Source organism: Plecotus auritus (genome assembly GCF_963455305.1).
Source record: "Plecotus auritus genome assembly, chromosome: 3".
In the NCBI taxonomy this organism is placed as follows: Eukaryota; Metazoa; Chordata; class Mammalia; order Chiroptera; family Vespertilionidae; genus Plecotus; species Plecotus auritus.
Window position 1 is genome coordinate 179,253,606 of NC_137772.1, and position 21,651 is coordinate 179,275,256.

Here is a 21,651-nt window from a genome sequence, read left to right on the forward strand (position 1 = left end):
TATTCATACATTTGAGACTCCAGTGTAGATTTATATTACAGAAATATTTTAGCCATTAAAACAATCTTTTTAAACAAGGTTATTTTATCTTTGATTGTAGGATCTTTGATTTATGAAAAATTGGGGGAAAAAGCATTTGGATGGCCTGGGAAACTTGCAGCTTTTATTTCCATTACAATGCAGAACATTGGAGGTAAGGAGATATAGCCTTCAACAGGCTACTTAAACTTTCTAAAGAATGTTTACTATGTAAGAAAACTCTTATGGCAATACACGAGCACTTTACATACAGAAAAAATAGCTGTTTTGTAGTTTCTAAATTAAAAAAATAAGTTTTAAAAATAGACTAGCTGTCCCTCTTTAATTAAAAATAACAATATGTAACAATGAAATACTATATAAAACCCTACCAATGACTTCTAGAATTAAAATATAGAGTAAAACCTTCCTTGAAATCTGAGTGTCAGCCTAAGTTTTTCACTCTCTCCCTAACCCTGAACATCCAATCAAATGCCAACCAGCTCCTGTTCATTTTATCTCTTACCTACCTCTTCAATCTTTCCTCTCATTCTGTTCTCACCACTACAGTGATCACCTGAACTTGAGTTTCCCCTGCTCCTATCTCTAATTCATCCTACAGATTAACTTTCTCAAATCAAATCTATTCTTTCTTCTACTGTGCATAAAATTCTTCCTCGTTATTTTCAAGGTAAAATTTAAACTCTTTGGCCTGATACATAAGGGCCTTCATCATCTTTCCCCTACCTTTCTGATACCTTTCCTTCCAACCCCCTCAACTCTATCTATCATCTGTCTATCTATCTATCTATCTATCTATCTATCTATCTATCTATCTATCTATCATCTATATCTATCTATCTATCTATCATCTATCATCTATCTATCTATCTATCTATCTATCTATCTATCTATCTATCTATCTATCTATCTTCTGTGTCCTGTGTCATCCCATAACAAACTATATTCAGTTGCCCTGTTTTTGTGGTTCTCTACCCTAACACACAAACACAATTACACAGATTCTCTCTCTCTCTCTCTCTCTCTCTCTCTCTCTCTCTCTCTCTCTCTCTCTCTCTTTCTCTCCCCTCCTACAACCCACCACTTCTCTAAGCTTTTAGGAACTAGTGTTCCCTAGTTCCTCTGGGCTCCCTTAGCTCTCTTTGTAGGTATCTTGTCTGTTACTATTTTTAAAAGGTATTTAAAACTCTTGCATAGATGGTAGGCTTTTGGATTCTGATGCACCTGAATTTGAGTCCATTTCTGTCACTATCTGTGACCTTGGGAAAGTTACATTGCTCCTTTGAGTCCAATTTTCCATCTGTGAAAATGGGAGTAATATTCCATCCTCACAAGGTCACTGCAAGGATGAAAGAAGACAACATATGGCACATGCTTCCTTCCTCCCTGGTTCTCGGATCCAATGTCCATGTCTGGAGCCCTTCTGCTTATTTTTTAAATGGACATTTTTATAATTATAAGGCAAATAAATGCTAACTGTGAAAAACTAAAATTTACTTAAAAATATAGATGACAAAGACGTGTTTATGTAAGTCACCCTTGGAAATAACAACTTCAGGTTTTTCTGTATGCCAAATTTAATAAATATATTGTTTCTGTTAAAATTGCATCTTCTTATAATACTGATTTGCAGTTTGTTTTTTTTAAATTTAACAATATGCCCTGACTGTATTCACGTATTATTCTTTTTAGTGGCTTTTGTATTTTTTATCGTGCCAGCGTAGCATAATTGGCTTACTGGATCCCTTATTGATGGACAGTTGGATTGTTTCCCGTTTTTAACTCTTATAGACGATGCTGCAGTAAATAAACTTGCACAGAGATCTTGCAAATAGGTATCCCTTTTTGACAAATAAAATCACTGGAGTTTTCTAGGATTTCTGGAATGCAGCAATTCTTTTAATAAGCTTATCTAACTATATCTGCTCCTGATAATGGATAGTTGTTAAGCAGATAAAATCCAGGAATATATTGATTTATATTTGTTTCTTCTCATATTTTTATATATTAAGACTACAATCTTGGGCAGAATTTGGCAGTATTGACAGGATTGCTTCATTCATTTTACTGGTTTGGGGTCATAAGCATGTAAGCCCCCCATCCTCCACCAAATAGAGTGCTCTACATTTGGTTCAAATTTTCAGCCTTATTAGGATTTAAAGTATCAAGCATTTCATAAAATTAGCTACAGTTGATCTATTTTATTTGTTTAGACAACTGAAATGACCTCACACATATTTAGCCCTGACTACAATAGGCTAAGTGGCAATAGCACCGTCTATTGTTCAAAGTATAGCTACTATTATGCTTCTCAATAATGGCATAAACTATAAAGTGGTCTCGTGATGAAGCCACACACATGACAAGAAGTGTGACTTTAAGGGAGAAAGATAAAATTTTATATATAGTTCCTAAAAACGCTCTCACTTTGGTTACTCTATTTGATGAGTGGTTATTTTGCCCTAAGGAGAATCACTTGTATTTCTGTATTTAGCAACTCCACATTTAGAACGTTCAATTTTCTCAGTCCCCTGAAAATTAACATTTACCATGGATGTTTCAACACTGGCAGAATAATGTTGACATTACCCAGACAGGTCGGGATCATTCTGAATTTCTGAAGACCAAACACATTAACAGTGGTAACGTCACTGAAAGTCAGCAGTAATAGCTCTCTAAAATTGAATGATACCGCACGAAGCCAGTTAATCAGAAATACCTCCTCTGTTTACTCTCTGTAAGATTTCACTTTAGCCAAGCTTTGTAAAGATTAACCAAATAGTGTTTGCAGAAGATACAGCAGGTATTGTAAGAATCACTTCACTCCACAATAGAGGAGAAGCACTGGCCTGAAAGCAGGGAACTTGCATTTTGGATGAGGTCTGTCAGTTTCAAGCTACATGGTCTTGGACATGCCATGTAAGCCCTCTGGCCTCAGCGGCAGAATGAAGATAATAATGTACCTCTTGCTGTTTAAGTGAGTGATGTGCAGAACTAAAAGTGTGGGGGATTATTATCACCATTATTACTTCCATTTGAGGTTAAGGAGATATCTTTAATATTCATTAGTTTAATGTTAATAGTTTAATTTACAACTTAGTAACTGCTTTAAAATGTGTTAGCAAAAATTCGCCAGAAGGATGTAGCATTCAGCTGAAGCTGCCAATGTAAAACCCGTCCGTTTATTTTTAATTGAGACTTTTGACGGTGTGTCAAATAACAAATCACTGAGTGGATGGAATTGAGAAAGGGATGCTGCATAAATCCCGACAGTTGTAGGCAAAATTATATATTACGCATATATACACATATACTGTACGTTTTTCCAGGGATTGGGTTTTTAGATTTTATCAGGTTTTTAGACGAGTGCATGATCACACATCTATCACTTCTCTAAACACTCAAGAAATGTTGCCACTTTGTATAATTTCTTATTTGGCCAAAGGAAGGCCAGGATGCGGAGGAGGAAAAACTTCATTGGCCACGGGGGAGAGGAGCTATCCACTCCTATATTCTTTTATCAATCAAGTATGACGGCAGTTGAGACAGTGGTCTGAGGTTTGGATACAGAGGACTAGACTGGCATCCACCTGGGGAGAGCTAGAGAGACACGTAGTCTACCCTGATGCACCCAGGCCTTTTGTTGCCAGGCCTCTCCTTGAGTTATAGACATTAAGACGGGATCACCCAGCACAGTCCATGATGACTTGTAACTAATAAGGGGAAAAGATTCAAAGTGCAGCTTCACTGAAAACCTCAGAGCAAGATGAACACAGAATCGTATTGATACTGTTAGTGAAGTTCCAGACGCAAGAGCCAGAGGGCCAAATGGCTATTTTTGGAAAGAACTTGGAAGCAGTACAGAATACACAGTGGGTAACTTTCCTTGCCATTTGGGGGACTAAATGTGCACCTTGCTGGGAAGAATGTATATCCCAAATGCAAGGACTTCTCACAACTTGCCCGTGACTTTAATGCTGTGCACTCTACTAAGCTGTCATGCTTTTCATTTTAGCAATGTCAAGCTACCTCTTCATCATTAAATATGAACTACCTGAAGTAATCAAAGCATTCATGGGACTTGAAGAAAATACTGGGTAGGTCTTATGTTATCTCTGTGATGTCAAGTGACTTTCTAGTTGGTCTTTTCCAATCCCAATATTCTGGACTGTCTTTCTCTTCTAGGGAATGGTACCTTGATGGCAACTACCTCGTCATATTTGTGTCTGTTGGAATCATTCTCCCACTTTCTTTACTTAAAAATTTAGGTAAAGATGTTTTTAATTTTAATTTTTGTTTTTTATTTATAGTAAGCTGATTATAGATGCCATATTCACCTTCCAGAATTTCTCTGCTAACTTCTAGGTTACCTTGGTTATACCAGTGGATTTTCTCTTACCTGCATGGTGTTTTTTGTCAGCGTGGTAAGTGATTAATTGACATGATTCTTATAGCTTGGGGAACATGAGATGCGTCTAGTGCCCGAATTAGTGTTATTTTTTGTTGTTGTTCAAGCACATCACTCGTATGAAATAGTTCTTGCATCACAAACAATATATATATTTTTTTGTATTCTAATTTGGAATGAGAAAAAACAGTCATGAGTTTAAAAATAGTTGAGTTAGAATGTTAAGACTATTGCTAATAGTATGTTTTAGGCACCCAATGTATATTTGGACCAAAAGAATACTTCAAGTGGGAACATAACAATAACCTAGTATTTAGAAGGTGGCAGAAGAAGAAAAAGAAGAGTCCCAGAAGAGAAATGAGTAGGCTACAGAATTAGCCATATCCACAAGAATTAGCCATTTTCTCTTAATCATCCTACCTATGAAGAGAGGGCAACCACAGTGGAATTAAAGAAGTCCCTCTCCTCACCTCTCCCTAATCCCCACCAAAAAGGAATTTCTTGTAAGATCATGAGTGCCAGATTTTATACAGCATTTCTCCAAAGAGGTAAAGGAGGGGAAGGGAGTTTTTAATAACCCATATTACTATTAGTTTGAAAAAATAAAAGACATGAAGCAGAGCAAGGAAATGATCATCTTTCTCATGGAAGAGTATGAATGAAGCTTAGGATGGATTCATGCAGAATACTGTCTTACTGACTCTAAGGGGTAGGGCTTCCAACCATAGTTCCAGCTCTTTCCTTAGGACAGAGGCTAGAGGGAGTCTCCATTGTCCATTAGTCTAAACGGAATCCTCAGCAGAGGCCCCTCACCTTCATCCCATAAGGCACACATACAGATTTTTATTTCATTGTGTTCAAAAGGCTAATGCTGTTGTTTTTTATGATTGGGTCTAGGTGATTTATAAGAAATTCCAAATACCCTGCCCTCTGCCCAATCTGGATCACAATGTTGGAAATGTGACATTCAACAATACATTTCCAATGCACATGGTAATGTTACCCAACAACTCTGAGAGCAGTGGTGTGAACTTCATGATAGATTACACCCACCAGAATCCTGCAGGGCTCGATGACAACCAGGCCAAGGACTCTCTTCATGGCAATGGAGTAGAGTATGAAGCACACAGTGATGACAAGTGTCAACCCAAATACTTTGTATTCAACTCCCGGGTAAGTGTGAGGCCTGGGTCTCTGATGAGCCTAGCAACGAGGCCTCTGAGCGTTTATTTCATAAGCTGAGGTGGCCTGGGGTTGCCATCCGTGTTGGCATGCTAAACATGCGGTGTTGTTTTTGTTTTTCAGACGGCCTATGCAATTCCTATCCTAGCATTTGCTTTTGTGTGTCACCCTGAGGTCCTTCCCATCTACAGTGAACTTAAAAAGTAAGGCAGCCATCATTTCAGCATTCTAATTTGCTTTGAAAATGGGCTCATATATTCAAAGGTGCTTTATTCAGTAGCATGGTTTATAGCTTTCTCTTCAGAGAGTCTGTGCTATAACTATTCTTCAGAAAGGTGTGAGTCAGACCCCTCACCGCACTACCTTCTCTACATCCTACTCTTCTATTCCTCCACTCTAATGGTCCAGGGGAGGATCCCGGGAAGGGGAGAAGCCAGTGGCTGTAAGGATTTTGGCAGGCACGGAGAATTCAAATTTTAATTTTGGTGGAAAGAAGTGATGTCACTTGAACTGGAAACTACCACACTCATAAAGATAAAAAAAATTATGGTTAGGGTGACCTTACTAGGCCACTGATGTCACCTGTGGTCAGTCCTTACCCCTTGTCTAGAAGACATTGACCACAGAGATGTGCCAATATCTGGCCTCCATTGTCTTAACTGTACAATGGAGTCACTGGCTAGACAATCTTGTTTCTTCCAGCTGATATTGTATGTCATTAATACTCTTTGCCCTTTGAGGTTGTTGCATCCACTTGAGGATGAGTTGGATCTGAGCCCACTATAGCAGTTTTCCTCTTTGCCCTTAAGGGACAATGTCATATAATAATTTTTAGCTTCTCTAACACAGACATCAACAATCTCAGTCTTCGTTTTTACTAAATAGCAATAACTTTCCCCATAAATTCTGATTTACTTCATAAAAATGTTTTGGAATTTTAAATTATTTTGACGTCTTTGATTAACTTGGAAAATCACATGTAGCAGTTACTCTAGAGGCCTGACAATTGATGTCAAGCCACTGGACGCCTTCCTGAATGGTTTCTAGAAGCTGTCTAGGTAATAATATCAAGTATCCTGGTAATAATATCAGAACTCCTAGAGGCAGGGCTTTGCTGATTCACGTAGGTACTTGTCCTCATTAAGCCCACCTCACTATGAAATATTAAGGCTTTCATGTTAATTACATTGTTAAATACTCAGTAGACAAGCTACTTGTTAACAGGAAATAAACTTGTCCTCTTTTAGGAAGGTGGTTGTTTTTCAGACCGAAGGAGTAATGTTTTAGAAAAATGGAAACAAATCCTTTATAAGACAAATTTAAATAAGCTATGCTTCCGCATCAGAAATGAGGTTTTATAATGACATACATGCTTTCATTATTTTCTTATTTTAGTTTTAAACAGTGATCTGTTCATAAATTTAAAAAAACAAAACTCAGTGTTCATTTTATTTCCAGTCGGTCCCGGAGGAAGATGCAGACAGTGTCAAATATTTCCATCACGGGGATGCTCATCATGTACCTGCTTGCTGCCCTCTTTGGTTACCTAACATTTTATGGTAGGTCACTCTGTCAAAGTCATTCTCTTTGTGCAAATCCTGGCTGAAATGGTCATTAACCCCAGTAGGTATCATTCTTTTAATTACCCTCTTAAGCAGCATGAACTGTAAATACAAGTACTTGGTTAACATGCTCTCTTAACCATGTCACTTGACCCCAAAAAATAAAACCTGAACCAGCTTGGCTAACAAGTTACAACAATTTGTAAATTCATATATTTTTTTAATTCCTCAAATTTAAGTATTTTCCTTCTGGGATAGGTGGTATTTCTTTGGCTTGACTCCCTAGTCCATTTCAGGCTAGAAGCAATGAGAGTGAATCCAATTGCATGTTGTAAAGCTCTACTGGTAGAATAACTACCTACCAAACAAATGGCAGAAAAAGTACAACATTCTAGAGTTAGAACCTGTTTTTCATTTACCAGTTAAGTCGAATCTGAGGGCTTGGAGCATTAGGCAACATTTTCTGCTCATCCTGTTCATTCTGTTATAATGAAGGTTTCCTAAAGAAAGAAAAGTACATGCCAGAATTCCCTTCAATCTGGGAATGTACTATCAAAACAAAATGTGACATGGCCCCATTAGATTATGCCTAAAACACTTCCTCTATGGCATCTTAACAGAAAACAAAAGGAATAGGATTGTCATCCCCTTCCACGAAGCATGGCCCTACAGACAAATTTCAGGGAGTCAAACATTGGCCTGCTAGTATTTGTTCAGACCAATCATAAATATACTTTTTGTATAAACTTAACTTTTTGCATTTTTCTGAGTGACTTCGTAAATTAAAGTGTTTGCAAGACAAGTTGGGGGAAAAGACAGGGGGAGGGAAAGCACCATTTGATTGAGTTTTATTCTATTTGACCAATATTTGGCTATTAACCAAGTACTTGCTTTAGAGTGGGCATTAAGTCCTTGCTGGTTGTGAATTAATGAAAGTCCGGTCAATACCATTGAATATATTTTTTTATCCTCTTTGTCTGATTTTGAGGAGAGTAATGGGAAAAACAGACTGAATCTGATTCTATCAGCATCTCCTTGTCATTTGTGCTTGAAATTCTAAATGACTGTGTTTTCCAGGAGGGCACCATCTTAATCTTAGCGCAATATTCATTGAGAGACCCTGTAAAACTCATACTAACTCATCCTTGCATGTTACTTATATTGACTCTGAGTTTCATAAGACAAGCAAAAACTTGAAAATTCCAAATGTATGTGTCTCAGTGTTGTCATGGAGTCATAATCATTGAGCTTGAAAAATGTTATAGATCATTTGTACTAGGGTTTCCATACTGGGTTAGGATAAGCTGCCTCAGGCTGACCTGGCAGGTGGGGGCAGGGGGTGGTGGTGACAGGATGTGAGGGACACTGGTGGTGCTTGGGCCTTTCATAACCTTGAACCAGAGCGCCTCAGTCTATCATCTATTTTGTGATGCTTCAGTAGAGCAGAAATAAATTTATCACCATGCAAATGAGCTAGAGAAGCCCCTCAGCAATTTCATAATAGCTTCTGCAATGTATAAGCTTCAGGGCCCCTTTGTTCAGTGGTCGCACAGCCAATAAGCTCAGAGACATGGTAAAAACAGAAGTGTCGGAATTCAATGACATGAGCTGTTTCTACTGTACTATGTTCCCTCTGTAGAATGTTGCCAGAGGTAACCAAAATGGACTCTTTCTATTCTTCCTCTTTGTAGGAGAAGTTGAAGATGAATTACTTCATGCTTACATCAAAGTGTACACCTTTGACACCCCTCTCCTCATGGTACGCCTGGCGGTCCTTGTGGCAGTAACACTAACTGTGCCCATCGTCCTGTTCCCAGTAAGTACATGGAGCTTTGATGAAAGGATCCTGCTTGACTCTGTAGATTAGTGCATATGTTCTGACTTGATATGGGCTTAATTATAATGTGAGTTTGCAATTGCAATCCCCGAGGAATATTATTATTTCTATACAGCATTTTGGAGCCACTTAAAATTGACTATAGAGCAAGTATTTTTAGATGTTAGGTATTTTTAAAGTGTGTGTGTGTGGGGGGGGGGAATCATGAAATTTATTTTTATTTATTTTCCAGCCTTATTGAGGCTGACATTTATTTTTAAATTCAAATTAAAAAAACAGATCTTGAACTTCTATCATGTGGGTTAGTAGAAATGAGTAGGAGTTCATATAACTTCTGACACTTGAAAGCCAAAACCACAATAACTCTTAACTCATATTACATTTCACCACAGTTTTGAAGGTATTTCATCCCCCCGCCCCAATTTATTGTGACACAGTAACATCCAAAAGTCGCATTACTTAACTTAATTCCTTGAAGACTAATTAAAAGGGATTCATGTGAAGTAAATGGCATCCTAAAAACAAGTTTTTTGGAAAAGTTACATTATCCATCATGTAGCTCTTCTACTGCCCCCCAAGCTGACACATGTCCTCATTGATGTGCCCCTTCCCGGCACGTGCGTTGGCGTCAGTTTTTCTGGGATCACAGAGCGGGGCTGGTTGTAGAGATTTGGGCTGCGTGAGTTAAAACCACCACCTATGGATAAACATAGGTCTGTGCTCTCCTGCCAACTCTTCTCCTTTCATAAACACTGAATTTACTCATTCATTTTAGGGGGGGAAATAAGCGACACAGTAACCGGCACTGTCCTGTACAGAACGTTCCATACAGGGCCAAGCAGAGGAGGACTGCACATATAATGACTCTGTGGTCACTTTAAATGCAGTGTGTATGCTGAAATATTTTTGGCACATTCCTTTTTCATGAGTGCATGAAATAATATCCTTATTACTATGTTGGCTAATATTTTCTGTTAAATAATGTCTTGCCTCTCATATATCTGAACGTATTTCAAATGACAGGTATACAGCTTTAGCCTAAAATCAGCTCCATCATGGAGACAAGACAGGAGGCAGCTGTAAACAGAAAGTGTATTATAGGGTAGAATTTCTAAGCAAATCACATCACTGGGAAAGAATATTGGGAGCCCTTCTTTTTGTATGTAAAGATCACTAACTACATTTTGGCACATAGAAGGCACATCACTGTTGAATCAAAGAATTTTGTAAAAGAAATCTGGTATGTGCTTCTGTATTGCTTTATTCATAAACCCTGAATACAGTGCTTTTAAGTCTTGGTGTCAGGGGATTAACAGACTTGGCTGTGGTCACACAGCTAATCAGTACCAGTTAAACTAATGTGGCAATGCAAAGTAAAAGTCAGCTTTTCATATACTGATGACCATTTCACCTTGGCATTAATAATCCCAACACCCCCATGGAAATTCTGCCTCTATGTGATAGGTAAGGCACCACTACCATCAGGAAGGGCAGTAGGTTGGAAATATCCCCCAATGTCTGTTAGAACCAGAGTTGACTATTAGAAACAAATTTCAGAAAAGTAACTACTATCCTTCATTATTTATTTTCACTCAACCTTTGCATTTAGGAAACACGGTGCATGTAATTCTGTTTTGCCCTTACACTGTTACACTGAGATGATCTGTATACCTGTCCACCTCTCTCCTGGTTGTGAATCCCTGGAGGTTAGGGAATGACTGGCGTAGGACAGTATCAGCAATGTTTTCCAAGGAAAACCATCTTCAAATTAATCTGCCTTTTCCTGAGATGTACAAACGCCCTTTTCTAGCAAAAGTGTTAGGCCAGTCCCCTTGCTGACATCTGTCAGCAATTCCAGTTTGGGTGAGGATCTGGGCGGAATAAACCCAGCTCTGTGGATGTGATGGATGGGTCCAGCCTCCTTGTCCCAGCCAAGTGCCACAAGGCGACATTCACTTTCCCCCAAGGTGACAGAGGACGTTGTTAGTGTTGTTTTTATTTGTTTCTTACAATTTAGAGCCAGGATTTTCAATGTGTCAAATGCTGAGTCTCAGCATGGTTCTCTTGACAGGTTTCTATGTGTTAACAAACTCTTGACCAATAAGAATTTTATTTAGTTTGCCTCAATATCCCCATATAAATAATAAAACAAAAAAGCAAATAAAACCTAACCTGGATTAAAATATGTCAATTTTAGGGTTGGGTTTTTGGTTTTCGTTTTTTTTATTCTTTTTCTTTCAACATGTAACTGGGCTCTCTTTCTTACAAACCCAGGAAGATATGAGAATGGTTTTGTTGCTGTATGATGGTTGGATGGTTTTTCCTTTGATCAATCCATTTACTATCTTTCTTTTCTCAGTTAGATTAGTTTTTTCCCTTCTTAGTCAAATGCACATAGTGAGAGCTTGCAATGTTTGTTGAACAGATGAATAAATGAAGTGAATTAAGACGCGAGCTTTTTCAGTGGCAGCCCAACATTTCTCTTTCTTAGTAGTAGAAGGGAGATGATATGGGGCAGGGTGTCTATTAGCCCTCCCCAAGGACTAATAATGCATATTAGCTTACACTTCCCTTTACATAGTACACACAACACCATGAAAAACAGAAAAACAAATGATTCTACAGGTTTATCAAGAACACAGAGACTCAAATTCCACCTGCCACACCTTACAAAAAAGAGATAAGAGAGATCAATTCTCAGATTCTCTAGCTATTTCTATTTCATTTTATCATAGTAAAGTCATTCTTTTCATGTCTGTTGCCTTCAGATTTGTTTTTAAGTGTATGTAGATGTAGGCATAGAAATATGGCAGATGCTGCTACGAAAACTGGAATAGAATCGTGATCCGTAGGTATTGTCCTAACCAAACCTACAGAGTGAAACTGTGATTTACTCCTAAGCAATAGAATTCACTTTCACTTTTTTTTTTTTTTTTTTTTTTTTTAGAATTTAGACCTAAGGCTCCCACTTTCTCCTCTCCCTCCGCATTTCTGACTTTCACGTTGGGTCCTACATTAGAACATAGCACCTCCTAAGTAAGGCTCCTGTTCAGAACACTCTCTCTGGAAATAACAAGTTTTCTCTAGAGCTCTGGAACTTTTCTGGAATCATCCAGAGTTGGAAGCTATGGCGGTTGCTGGGGACTTCCCCCACCCACAGCATCTGACCCACATTTCCAGGTTTTTATCAGTTGGTGTCTGTAGAGAAAAGGGCACTTAGATAAGTGAAACAGCAGGCAGTGCTTTGTGGGTAATAAGCCAGAGTGATCTCTATCCTGACATAGGTAAACAGAATTGCTGAGGATCTTTTGATCCCAGGCTCACATCTCAAGGCTGCATTTTAACATGGAATGGCCAGCAGGTTTCTTTCTATTCTTTCCCACCTCCCCCTGCCATCACCAGCAGCCTGCTGACTCTCTGTTTGCCCTGTTGCCCTCTTCAAGAATACATTGGCAACTCTATCCATCTCCAGTTCCGTTTGGATTTTGTTATTCCTTATTCACCATGAGGAGCAAGCTTTCACCATTCACTCCAGCCAGTGTTCATTATGCTAAACCTTCATCCTTCTGGGAGCCATATGACCTTAAGAAACCATTTATACTGTACATACAGGATTGCCTCTAACTCAGCTTATTCAGTTAAATGCATTATTTTAACAAAGGACTAAAAAGCACAGAGATGTGACCTCTGCCTGGAAATAACCTATATTCTAGTTGTTTATTCTATAAATTTAGCACTTGCAGACAAATAAACCCTTCAGCACTATGTATGTACCATAGAAAGCTCATTTCAAGCCCACTAATTAGACCAGATTGGACAGTATTAAATAGGACATAATGTAGAATTTATAAGCTGCTGGGAAAACAAAATCAAGGCATTTGCTTTCCTCAGTCCTTTTCACAATGACTTTCATAATTTTTGCTAATCCAATTTTTAAAACCCGTTACAAAGTCGCTCTTAAACCATTTCCAGAGACTCTCTGGTTTGCCATTCTGGAAATGAAATTGCTTTTTAAACCTGAACAGATGGCTTTCATTTTGGTGGAGTGGTATGAAAGGAATGTCACATTAGAAACTGCAAGCAATTCAGTTCGAAGTTTTTGTCATTCATACATGTGTTTCAAAATACTTTATTTTACATTTTCTCTTTTAAGTAAATTCCAATCTCCATGCCATTAGGAAACTTCAGAAGTAAAATTTTAAAGTGTAAATCAATCCCAGCATTTCTATAAATGTGACGTTCTAGCTTAAATGAAGTGCTCGCTTATTGAAAAGCCAATAGACTAATTCCACAAAGTCAAAAGTGTCTTCTAAGATTCCAGAGATAAGAGTATTTCCCACTTTGTTAAGCTGTTCAAACATAACTGGCGCTCCCTCTACTCAAAAGGACCTTTTCATCCAGTTACATCAGAGTAACTTGAGCAGCTGCTGCCAAAGGAGCCTCTGCTGACCCTTCACCTACTTATTTCAGTCACTAAAATAGGACTGAAATCTGTCAAGGACCCTGAAAAGAGGGGAAAGATTGGTTCTGTTCCATTTAATTCAACATTTACTGAGTGCCTGCTGTATGCAAGACTCTAAGCTAGAAACTATGAGGAATGTTAACATTCTTAGGTCCTGTTCTTTGTCTTTTGTGCATTTATAATCTATAATTGGGGGGGGGGCACTAAATAGGTAGAAAGAGAAAGGAGTAAATACAGTATAATTTTTAAAAATCAGGTGGAAGAAAACATGTTAAGTACAATGCAAAGTTAAGAAAAACCCAGGTTTGTAAAGATTCCATTTGCAATTCCATGCAAATCAATTCAGTGCTTGCCCTTAATGCCTGATCCAGTCTGACAAGACATAATTAGAAATCAACAAGGGTTTTACTGTCTCTGAATTATGTCTCTTGTCTATTATTTTATCTCTTTCTGACTGAGATTTTAAGAAAAAATTATGAAAGTGAGCACAAGATAAATATATCACTAAGGAAATATAACACATTGAAAATAAGCATCAAGGTTGCACAACAATATGAATTTACTTATTACCACTGAACTGTACACTTAAAAATGGTTAAGATGTGAATTTTGTGTTATGTGTATTTTACCACAGTAAGACAATTCTAAAAAATATCAGCATCAAGGTATTTTCTGGGAGAAAAAGGAGAAACAAAGAAAATGCTCCAGAGTAATGAGATTATCTATATATATAAAAGCCTAAGCAATGGTTACAACCGGTCAACCGAACGACCGGTTGCTATGACACGCACTGACCATCAGGGGGCAGGCGCCCAATGCAGGAGCTGCCCCCTGGTGGTCAGCGTGCTCCCACAGACAACCTCCCCTGGCCAGTCAACCTCCCATGGTCCCTCCTCCCAGACTGGGCGCGATGGCCCCAATCGGCCCTGATTGCCCCTGATCGCCTGCCAGGTTGAGGGACCCCACCCGTGCACAAATTCATGCACCAGGCCTCTAGTTTTATTTTATTTTTATTTTTTTTAATATATTTCATTGATATTTTACAGAGAGGAAGGGAGAGGGACAGAGAGCTAGAAACATCGATGAGAGAGAAACATCGATCAGCTCAGATCTCTAGTTTTAAATAATAAAGTAAAAAACAAAGCAGTGACCTTGCCTTTGAATTTTCTTGTTGCAGATTCGTACGTCAGTGACAACACTGTTATTTCCCAGAAGGCCCTTCAGCTGGATAAGACATATCCTGATTGCAGCCATGCTTATTGCACTTAACAATATTTTGGTCATCCTTGTGCCAACTATAAAATACATCTTTGGATTCATAGGTAAGTTTCAGAAAGGCTTTTATTTTCTTCCATCTACTTTTTTAAAAAAAAATTATTGTTCAATTACAGTTTACATTCATCATTAATTTGTATTAGTTTCAGGTGTACCGTATAGTGGTTAGATAACCATATACTTGACGAAGTGTTCCCCCTGAAATTTCCAGCACCCATCTGAAATCATACATAGTTATCACAATATTTTTTACTATATTCCCTATGTTGTACTTTACATCCCTGTGACTATTTTGTAACTACCGACTTATACTTCTTAATCCCTCCACCTTTTCATGTAGTCAGCTCAAGCTGATAGCCCCTTAAATGGCAGACAGGGAGCCTCTGCTGGGAGGCCAAGAATCCCCATCTGTCTCAGGCTTCCAGGTTTCCTAATAGTCCCGGGGGGGCGCCAGCTGTCACCTGCCCTCCTTCCCAGGTGACATGGAAGTTACTCACATGATCCGGAAATGTTAGTGCCAAAAGCTACCTTACAGGTCTAGTCCAGCTGCCTTTTCTGACAGACGAGGAGACTGAGCCCCATAGAAGTCAAGTCCTATACCTTGGAGTGGACCCAGGGTTTGCATTAGGTCTTAAGTCTGCATCAAAAAGTAAGGGAGACAGATTTTACCTTCGGGATGCTCTCTCAGGTCTGTGATTAGCTGAGAATTAAGGATATCTTTGGATGAGGAGGAGATTGATTTTGTAAAGCATATTATTTCCCTTTACTGTGTGGCCTGCTAATATCCAATCTAATAAAAGAGTAATATGCAAATTGACTGTCACTCCAAGACACAAGATGGCTGCCTCCATGTGGACACAAGATGGCCTACAGGGGAGGGCAGTTGTGGGCAGTTAGGGGTGACCAGGCCAGCAGAGGAGGGCAGTTGGGGGTGACCAGGCCAACAAGGGAGGGCAGTTGGGAGGGACCCAGGCCTGCAGGGGAGGGCAGTTGGGGAGTACCAGGCCTGCAGGAAAGGGCAGTTGTGAGCAATCAGGCAAGCAGGGAGGGCAGTTAGGGGTGACCGGGCCAGCAGGGGAGGGCAGTTGGGGGAGATTAGGCCAGCAGGGGAGGGCAGTTGTGGGGGACCAGGCCTGCAGGGAAGGGCAGTTAGGGGCAACCAGACTGGCAAGGGAGGGCAGTTAGGGGTGACCAGGCCAGCAGGGGAGGGCAGTTAGGGGTTCCTGAGCCAGCAGGGGAGGGCAGTTGGGGGTTACCAGGCCTGCAGGGGAGGACAGTTAAGGGTGACCAAACTGGCAGGGGAGGGCAGTTAGAGGTGACCAGGCTGGCAGGGGAAGGCAGTTAGGGGCAATTGGGCCAGCTGGGGAGCAGTTAGGCGTCGATGAGGCTGGCAGGGGAGTGGTTAGGGGGTGATCAGGCTGGCAGGCAGAAGCAGTTAGGGGCAATCAGGCAGGCAGGCAGGTGAGTGGTTGGGAGCCAGCAGTCTTAGATTGTGAGAGGGATGTCCAACTGCCCGTTTAGGCCTGGGATCGGGCCTAAGCAGGCAGTCGGACATTCCTCAAGGGGTCCCAGATTGGAGAGGGTGCAGGCTGGGCTGAGGGACACTTCCCCCCTGCCCCCGTGCACGAATTTCATGACCGGGCCTCTAGTATTTAATATTTTTATTCTGCTGATTTGGGGGTTTACTACAACTTTAAATACAATACTGTATAAAATTTCTAAAACTTAGGTATAAGCAACTTGAAAAGTTAGAAGTAAATAGGAAGGGTGTGTGGTGAGTTCAGTCTCCTTAGTAGATGCTTATAGTATTATTAATTTCCTGTAAATTTGTAACATTTGGTCGTTTTATTATTGATTATAGGTTATGTGTACTTAGTATGCAGCTATTGATGTTAGGTACAGTTTAATTTTCCTTATAAACATATCTTCTTTGAATAAGCACCCAGAGGATCTTATAGTGGATTTAGTGCTAAGATTAGGGCAGCTTTAGATCTGGTGTCTTTAAAGTTTGTGGCCCCGGTCTTTGCCTTGCTGAGTCAGACCTGCTATGTAAGACGTTGACCTGTCTCGTGTTTCTCTCCTCAGGGGCTTCTTCTGCCACTATGCTGATCTTCATTCTCCCAGCAGCTTTTTATCTTAAACTTGTCAAGAAAGAACCACTTCAGTCACCCCAAAAGGTTGGGGTAAGTAAGGCTTGCAATTTTCCCTATTTAAGTTGTTCTTTGACTACTCAGAATAAACCTGAAAATACACATGGTTCAAAAAAAATGTGAATTGCTGAACAAGAATGAACAATCAAAGATGAATTGGAATTCTCTGGTGGAGAGAAAGGGGGTTGGAGTTCTGGCTCAGATGATTCCAGGATTTCTTCTCTTCAAATACCTGAGTTCTTCCTACCTGTCAGAGGCTAATGGAGCTCTCCCACAGGCGCACATGCATCCTAGTCTCCCCACACAGCTTTTGTGGCACTATTTTATGGGAAATCACGCAGGAAGGACAGTGTTAAGAAAGAATGTAAACATTTTGGCCATATCCGTTAGGTTTGTAAGGCCAAAAGAAAAGATGTTGCTTTTGTTTTCCCCTCCGCAGGAGCTTGTTGTCCTCTGGTGTGGACTGAGATCCAGAGCAGAAGCACTTCTTTGCCAGTTAACCTCTTTAGATATAAAATATAGTTTTATGAAACTAGAGAGTATGTACTTGTTTTCTGTAATAGAGCTACAGAAAATATACTAGAAATAATAGTTTTTCCAATAATTACATATTATCCATGACTGCTTAATAAAGTCTGATATTAAGACTTGAAAATAATGCCTCTTACTGAATTACCCTGAATTTTGCCTGGGAGTCATTCACCTCTGGGGTTTTTCAGGACAATTTGGTATCAAAGTTCCTCCAGTCATCTCACCCCCAAGTTTCTACTCTATGTAGTCTTCCTTGGGCTTTCTAGCAGTGTGACCTTGGCAAGTTACTTGTCCTTTTTGTGACCCATTTTCAGTTTATCAGATGTAAAAATGAGTAAAATTATATTCTAGATTCTTTCAAGTTAAAAAGAAATTAGCAGCTGCTTCTTAGTATATAGAATTGGGAGATTGACCTGTATGGTACTAAATAAGGCTGTTTCTAGTGTTGCTATTCTAAAACATTGTATTACACACATACACACTTCGTTTTTTTTTCCCCAAGGAATATGCAACATATTTAGGATTTTATTTTTATTTGTTTGCTTTATAAATTTTCATCACACCTACTACTCTCTTATGACCTGCCTTTTTTTCACCTAAAAGATTGTGAGCTCTCCCCTGGTCATTAAATTGTTTTCTGTTGCTTGACTTTTTAATGACTACAGGGTATTCCATTTTGATGTACCAAATCAATGAACTGTTACCATATTTTGAACACTTGGGTTAAAATCTCTCTAATGTATTCACCCTCTTTCCTGAACTAGGGTTCTAAATTGACTGAATTGCTAGGCATGGATAGCTGAGTTATAAGAATAATACAGTTCAATAAGCAAATCAGATTGCTGGCTTAGGTAAACAATTTACTGTTTACTGACTTAGCACAAGCTTTGCTAAGTAAGGATGGTTTCTGTGTTCCTAACAAGGTCTCTCTGACTTACAGGCTTTAATTTTCCTCGTGGTTGGCATCATCTTCATGAGTGGAAGCATGGCGCTCATTATCACTGACTGGATTTACAACCCCCCGAATTCCAAGCATCACTAACCCAAAGAAAAATACTTCCTTTTTCTACTGGAAGTGGTTGCAAATTATGCTCCAAAGGACATATGAGCTATTTTACCCTGATGATTGGAATGTTATTCATAGGAAATAACAAGAAGATTCCAAAGATGCTCACCAGTAACATCACCAGGCACCTTCAGAAGAGAAAATCATTTTTGTCGAGAGTGGCTGCTTATGTGTTTAAAATCTGTGGTGCACATTTCTACCCAGGTTTTGCCAGATGATGTATTTTTGCTGTTGTACAAGCAGAATAAGGGTAGCTGAGTGTAATGGTCATCAGATAGTCCCCGCCCCCTTTCCATAGTACCAAATACTTGTATTCTCAGAGCATCAAACGAAATGCCCTGGTGGCAAAGCTATCACCACTTAATGCCTTCCCCTAATCTTGCACTAAACACTTTGAATCTATTTAATAACAGAGACAAAAGGCATGTCTTACAAACTGTCCCTGTAAGATACATGAATGATCAGACACTAGGCTAGAATATCATATTGTCAATAGTAAAAGAATATTTTGCCCATCCTATTTGTGACATTGAATTAATGACTTCTTCATTTAGATTTTGTTTTAAACATCAAGAGAGGGGTCTTATGTAAATTATAGAGCAACAACAAAAATAACGCTTATAGCTAAACTGCCTGTTCTGGAAGCATTTGCTTTTTCATATTAGTCCTAGTCCTCTTATCATACTTTTATCATTGAACAATGCTCTCCCTCTCGTCTTCCATTCTCATTCAGAATTTTTAGAAGACCACAATTCATGTGGAGGTACACTACCCAGTATTGTTTGATACATTTTTATTTGATAAACATTCAGTGCAGGAAACTGTGATTGCTATATGTTTGTGTATATAATCTTATTCTGTAGTCATCAGAATTTTAACGTATGGTACATTTGATTTTTATTTTTTACATGTGTAGTTTTTCTCTCATTACAGTTAAAACATTTATATTATTTGGGGTGAGGGCAGGGAATTAAGTTGATGGGCTCAAAAATCCATTTGTATGTATCTGTCTATTGGGGATATTTTAAATTTGAAACCTAAGTTATACATAGCTCAGTAATGTTCCTTTTCAATGTTTACAGTAATATCATAATCACCTACAAGAAAATAAGTTTTAATTTGCAAATAATTATTAATAATAATGTTCATTTAATTTAGCATAACAATAGCATTTAGTTCATTATATCTTAGACAGGTGTTTGCTGACATTTATTTGCCATTTAATACAGTGTTGAGTGGTTCTCCATAAAAATAAATGCTAACACTACAAATAGAAGCAAACTATTATTTTTGCTCACTTCTACAACATACATAAAATGGATTTAAAAAATAGTACTTACCGCCTGGAATTTCTGGATTTGCTACTTTTTTTTTTTTCAAATCAGTAGCAAGAACATTTGTTCTATATTTTATATTTTAGTAAAGGCAAGTATGAAATACAAGTATCATATAAGTATGATAATATTAAATCATATTCCAATAGTTTTTCTGGAATGTGCTGTAAGAAAATATATATTTGTTTTATGTATTCTTTTCTAGAGGCACAATACTGTAAAATGGTGTACTTTGTTATGGAAATTGAACATTACTAGAAACTATCATAACTTTTAAATTACTATTATTGGAAAAAATTTTCCAAACAGCATCTTTAAGATATATTTCCATTCATCTGAAGAGATAGCAAGTGAAAAAGGTACTTTCTGAGTGTTAAAAAAATGTTTAATTTTAATGTTTTTAAATGTAAATATCAATGATTAACCAAAAAAATGGAAAACTGTAAAATCTGTATATATTTTGAATGTTTTACATTTGAAATGACTAACTTAAAAATGTCAACATATGTAATTATATAAATACTCAAGAGCAGTACTACAGTGCCCCATAATGAAGCACCATTTCTTTCTCATGGCCATTTCGGGATGAATTCAGACTGCAGGGCAGACATACATATGGTTAATTTAACCCCATTTGTAAACAGATGAAAATTTTATTTTCTTATTTCATTTATAAGAGGGTTCAATGTATTGGGAGGCTTTTTTTATTACAGAAAGTGTATATTGGTATATAATAAATGAACTTTTCAAAATGACTATGATGTGATTTTTTTCCATTGCTAAAGACTCTGAATAATTTATATAAGAAAAAATTTTTTAATCTAAATATTGTCTTTGTTCTATTTTCATTGTTACTCTTGACATAGAACTAACATCTGTAACTGTCAAAAATAGTTGCCATCTTATTTAGGCAAAATACACAGCTAATCCTAATTCATATTTATTTTATATCATCACACATATACCTCTTAGAATAAATGTGGAAGAAATGCATCCCTTTATGGTTAATTAGGGAGAATTCATTTGAGATAAAAAAAAAAAAGAGGGACTAGAAGAAACATGAGAATAGTAAGATGAAGACATGGAAGATTTGGGAGAGAGGAAAGCAACACGCAAGTGTTGAGGTTTGGGCAGAAATGGACTGTTAGTGGGAATGATGGCTCATATGGTAAAGTGTTTGCTTAACTTCCTAAGAAACTTCCAAATAGTTCTTCGAGTGGTTCTACCATTTTCCTTTTCCCCAGTAATGTATACAAGCTCCAGTTGTGCCACATCCCTGACACTCGCTGTTGTATTTTGTACTTGATAGCCTTTCAAGTTAGTGTGAAATACAGGGTGTCCCCAAAACATGTGTCATATGTTAACAGCTGATGGTTGAATTGATGTTTCTTTATTTTCAGCCAGACTACGCTTTGAACAAAGGAAATTCATCCTAAAAGGCTACTGGAAGTTTGAAAGCACAGTTGAAGTACAAACACTGCCTTTATAATTATAACAAATTCTGATAACTCACTTAATTTTCACTCCTTTTCAGGTTTAACTGGTTGAAATAATGGGTGAAGCTAGACTAAGCTTTGAACAAAGAAAATTTATCCACCAGACTTTTTTATGGGGATACATAATGGATAAAGTTTATGGTATAAAACTGGCAACAGTTGATTAATTGAGGGTCACAAATACCGAAGGAAATGATTCTTGATGTTTGCTATTCCATTGCTTCACGTTATTAGCAGTGCTTGGACCAGAACACTCATCAGTTTGAAAGCAGGCATTGACAAAAAAAATTATTCATTACTGTAGATTCT

General features: G+C 38.2%; 1 protein-coding gene across 4 annotated transcripts in view; it reads left to right on the forward strand.

The window, feature by feature from the left end:
• The window catches only part of SLC38A4 (solute carrier family 38 member 4), a 61,677-nt gene extending 41,075 nt beyond the window's left edge, over positions 1 to 20,602 (forward strand). For all 4 annotated transcript variants that reach the window (XM_080661384.1, XM_080661382.1, XM_080661383.1 and 1 more), the window contains 11 exons: positions 101 to 193; positions 4,055 to 4,136; positions 4,225 to 4,307; positions 4,405 to 4,463; positions 5,345 to 5,620; positions 5,753 to 5,832; positions 7,088 to 7,188; positions 8,883 to 9,007; positions 14,668 to 14,812; positions 16,851 to 16,948; positions 18,387 to 20,602. In XM_080661384.1, coding sequence (XP_080517510.1) covers positions 101 to 193; positions 4,055 to 4,136; positions 4,225 to 4,307; positions 4,405 to 4,463; positions 5,345 to 5,620; positions 5,753 to 5,832; positions 7,088 to 7,188; positions 8,883 to 9,007; positions 14,668 to 14,812; positions 16,851 to 16,948; positions 18,387 to 18,488 — 1,244 coding nt within the window. In that variant the 3' untranslated portion in view covers positions 18,489 to 20,602. The remainder of the gene's footprint in view (positions 1 to 100; positions 194 to 4,054; positions 4,137 to 4,224; positions 4,308 to 4,404; positions 4,464 to 5,344; positions 5,621 to 5,752; positions 5,833 to 7,087; positions 7,189 to 8,882; positions 9,008 to 14,667; positions 14,813 to 16,850; positions 16,949 to 18,386) is intronic.
• Positions 20,603 to 21,651: the final 1,049 nt, after the last annotated feature.